The 4,247-nt window shown below is 35.5% G+C and overlaps 2 protein-coding genes across 2 annotated transcripts; both read right to left on the reverse strand.

Annotated features, from left to right (window-relative positions):
• Window positions 1-319: 319 nt before the first annotated feature.
• LOC145950533 (protein FAR1-RELATED SEQUENCE 1-like) lies at window positions 320-1,734 on the reverse strand. The gene is made up of 3 exons (XM_083061626.1): window positions 724-1,734; window positions 445-567; window positions 320-328 (listed from the first exon to the last, which is right to left on the reverse strand). Exons 1-3 carry the CDS (start codon window positions 1,732-1,734, stop codon window positions 320-322), a joined length of 1,143 nt encoding a protein of 380 aa, XP_082917752.1.
• A 102-nt stretch (window positions 1,735-1,836) lies between these two features.
• On the reverse strand, window positions 1,837-2,915 carry LOC109802699 (protein FAR1-RELATED SEQUENCE 5). Its single transcript, XM_083061627.1, has 2 exons — window positions 2,326-2,915; window positions 1,837-2,221 (listed from the first exon to the last, which is right to left on the reverse strand). The coding sequence occupies exons 1-2, from the start codon at window positions 2,913-2,915 to the stop codon at window positions 1,837-1,839; spliced, it is 975 nt and encodes a 324-aa protein (XP_082917753.1).
• Window positions 2,916-4,247: the final 1,332 nt, after the last annotated feature.

Raw genomic sequence — 4,247 nt, forward strand, 5'->3', positions numbered from 1 at the left:
GCCAAAACAAATTCAATCAAAAAATAACATTAACTTACATCATCCACCTTGATTTTTCATCACACTATGTAGGAATTCACACCAACCACCTCCAGAATTAAAATTCGAAGGAACACCATAATTCTGAAATGATTATTCCAATATAATAATTAATTTCTTACAAAGACCAAATAAAAATACAACACAACAAAATCATTTTCATTATATACAAACTAACCATATATGTGGGCGTCAAATTTGGAATGGACATTACTCCACCCTCATCATATTTAATGTTAACACCACTTGAGTCAAACCATACCGGCGAAAGACTTATATACTATCTTGCCTGACACATTCAAATATTAACATTAAACCGTGCATACCATGTATACACTTCATCATAATATACTTTTTCAAATTTCAAAATCACACAAATTACGTCTCAAAAAAATTTAAACTAACCATGTACGTGCCCATTGGATTAGGAATTGACAAAATTACCGGTTGTGGGAATTCATTCAAACTATTAACCTCACAACTTTTATCATTCTTAACCTCACAAGCCTTAACCATTGGATGTTTACCCTAAAACAAATTATAAGAACTTCAATATAAATGAATATAGGGATTAACATCAATTTATCAATGAAAATAATTCAAATCCAACAAAATAACTTTACTTTATGGTGCACTTGTAATACCCACACTTTCTGATCTACAAACACCATGAATTTCACTTACATCATGCTGCTGAGAAACAACAGCAGGGCATGTTGTTATAAAGTGACTAGATTTCTTGCAGTTAGAACATTTTCTACTATTCTTTTTGTGCTTTTTTGTTACTGGAGCACCTTTTGTCTTAACCACATTTGGATCACAACTATCATTTTTTTCAAAATTTTCATTTAATTGCAACTTCTTATCAAGTTGTTCTTTTAACTTGATGACTTCATTTCTAACAAAATTGAAACTCTCACATTTTTTTGTTGCAATACTGCACAGACTGTTACAACATGCAGCCAATGATGCAAAACGAGCCATAACCATCATATCAGTATCTTCAACTTCTGACTCAAAAGATGACATATATGAACTTTTAGCATCCTTCAACCATCTCTTGCAAATGAAACTACTTGGAAAACACTCCATGTGTTCATATCGCATGACACATATTATGTGCGAGCATGGAATGCCACAAAACTCATACATCATGCAATCACAAAAAAATTTACCTTCTTCTTTATCATATCCAACATTATGTTCCCGGTCACGCTCACAAAATTTGTCCACCTTAAAACAAACCTTCTCCCAAGCTTCAAATTTGTTTGTGACATTCAAAGATCTAGCAATTATAATTTCTGATGCCACTTGTTTAAAAATATTTCTTGTGAATAAATTAGCAGCCTGTCGCTCAATTTTTCGAAAAGAAGATGTCAGAACAGGCTCATTATATAATGAATTAGAATCCGAAACTAGTTCATTGTACCTAAAATCCCTTAAGGAGTGCTCAAAATTATACAACTCAACAATTGTATTTTTCCTCCTTATATAGGTTTTGATACAAGAATTCATCCTTTCACATAATGACATTGTCCTTATTCCTGCAAAAAATTTATCACGAAGATATGCATGAGCCCACATGCCCCTCTTCCTATAAAGTTCATTAACCCAATTGTTATCTTGAAGCTCATGCTTAACAACTAACTCTTGCCAAAAATTTTCAAATTCACTTGATGAAAAATTACCATACATTGCTCTTTTAAAGTCAACTAAGAAATTTGAATTCTTAACATTTTGACAGGCATTTTTTTGCAAATGCCAACCACAAAGTCTATGTGTAGCATTTGGAAACACCTATTTTATTGCCTGCCTCATTGCTCCATCACCATCTGTCACAATGGACTTCGGTTCTTTGTTGCACATTGCATCCAAAAAAATTTCTAACACCCACTTGTATGTTTGAATTGTTTCCTTTGAAACAACACTACAACCGAATATAACAGTCTGAGAATGATGATTTTTTCTAGAAAAAATTACTAAAGGCTTATTGTACTTATTTTTCTTGTATGTGCTATCAAATGCAACAACATCTCCAAAATATTGAAAATCAGATCTGCTGGTACCATCAGACCAAAATAGGTGCTTCAGTTCACCTTCCTCACCAACAACATATCTTGAAAAAAACACTGCATCGTTATCTGCCTTTCCTTGTAAATAACTTAAGGCACGGGTTGCTGGGCTGTTACAGCAATTACATCTCTCCCTTCAACTTTAAATCATCTTTGCTGTGAAATATGATTATAAACATCTTTCTTGTTAAACCCTAAACCAACACAGCCCCACTTTTGCTCCATCATGAAACCCATTATGTGACATGTTCTTTTACCCTGAGCATGCAACGAATCAACTTGTGCTTTTTCTGCAGTAGATAACCCACGATATGTAGGGATTAATGAAACATATTTATCTTCAGATCTAATATGATTATGACTTGCCTCAAACGATACCACTTTCCATTTACCGATTTTTTCATCTAAACGAACACGTAATTTTGCTTTACAATTTGTTTGTGTCAAAGGTCTATGCTGTTTTTTCCTATCATCTCTAATAAAGTGTTTCTTATCCCTCAAACCCGCCTTGTTGCACAAAAATTGACGCATTACAATATTGTGATTTTTGTCATAACCAACTTCATCTTTTCTAACACCAAAACCATGATACTTTGCATAACCAAAATAGAATTTATAAACATCATGTCCACTCAAACCTACATTTTCTGCTTTATCACTTTCACTTTCACTATCATTAGAAATATCTTCATTCTCTTCTTCAAAATTTTCAATATCACTATCTTTACAAATATCAATTTCATCAAAACTACACTCTTCGTCATCACTTAAATTAACACATGCTTCACCATTGAAATTTGCCATCTGTATAGTATGTGAAAAATCGAACACAAATATTACTAAACAACACAATCAAAGTCCCTAAACCCTAAATCACAATTTCAAATTACCAACAAAAACAAACCAAACCATATAAAATATATTATTCTTCACAACAAGACTATGCAAAAGGTATTTGGAACATAACACTTACATGTATGACCGACACCAACAGATAACCACTCCGGTTAAATGCGTCGTTGGAAAATTCTTTTGTCGGAGATGATGATGCTTTACGCCTGACAAACCGACTTCCTTCGCCGGACAACAACAACAGAAAATGAAACCAGAACGACTATACGTGTGCTTTCAAAATGGACAATCCATAACCCTAAGCAGAGAGGGACAATTTTACCTTCTTAGCCTTTCGAAGAACAACAACGACTCTTCGTGCGCATTCAAAAATCACAGTCGCAACAACCTCGACAGAAAACGCCAATTATAGGGTTCAATAACGGGGCAGTAAAATTCACAATACGAAGCCCTCAGCGGAGAAGGGAAATTTTACGTTGATAGCCTTCAGTGAAATTACCTTGTTGTCCCTTTACGAAACGTTCAACTTTCAAGTCACACCTTTCCAGCTCAGAAGGTGACTCGCCTCATTAAAACCACATGTCAATCTGTCATTGGTTTACAAACAAGGGGCACCACAACCCCTTCAAATAAAAGGGCACCGGAGCAATAGCCTATTCTTACACCTCCTGCGATGAACATTATCAAGTTATTACTCTTAGTATCTCTCATGGCTGTCACTCTTTCTTATGCTCTGGTGTGTATGGTAGCCCTAGACATCAAGAACGGGCAGAGCTTTGGGGCCATTTATCACACATTTGTAGTCTTTGTGGAGATCCATGGATCCTTATTCGTGATTTTAATGATACCCTTCACCCTTCTAAACAACGAGGAGGGTCTTTTGACATTGCTAGATCAAAAATCTTCGCGCAAAATATGGACGAGTTTCACTTCATTGATTTGAATCATATTGGAGGTCGTTTCACTTGGCATCAAACAGGCCCATGCTGCCATCAGATGCATAAATGTCTCGATTGAGCCATGTGCGATACTGCATCGCGCATGCAGTTTCCAGAAGCCATAGTGGAGACTCTTCCTCAAGCTCACTCTGATCATAACCCTTTACTCTTGAGATGTGGTGGGCTCCCACAAGCCCGAGGAGAGAGACCCTTTCATTTTGAGGCAGCCTTATGTACACATAACGATTATAATACTGTGGTGAAGAATGCTTGGTTCCGAGCTACGAATGATGCCATCGCTTCTTTAAAGAATGTCCAGAAGAATTATGTGATTTTTAACGAAGAA

The sequence above is a fragment of the Cajanus cajan genome, chromosome 8 (genome assembly GCF_000230855.2).
Source record: "Cajanus cajan strain Asha chromosome 8, NIPB_CcT2T_4, whole genome shotgun sequence".
Lineage (NCBI taxonomy): Eukaryota > Viridiplantae > Streptophyta > Magnoliopsida > Fabales > Fabaceae > Cajanus > Cajanus cajan.

What these genes read in the sequence shown, in the direction of transcription:
- LOC109802699 (XM_083061627.1), bottom strand. Translation starts at nt 2,915, where the DNA reads ATGGCAAATTTCAATGGTGAAGCATGTGTTAATTTAAGTGATGACGAA. An exon ending in GGTTTCATGATGGAGCAAAA is followed by an intron (nt 2,222 to 2,325) that starts GTGGGGCTGTGT and finishes TTGCTGTAACAG; the next exon opens with CCCAGCAACCCGTGCCTTAA.
- LOC145950533 (XM_083061626.1), bottom strand. Translation starts at nt 1,734, where the DNA reads ATGTATGGTAATTTTTCATCAAGTGAATTTGAAAATTTTTGGCAAGAG. An exon ending in TTGTTTCTCAGCAGCATGAT is followed by an intron (nt 568 to 723) that starts GTAAGTGAAATT and finishes AATTTGTTTTAG; the next exon opens with GGTAAACATCCAATGGTTAA.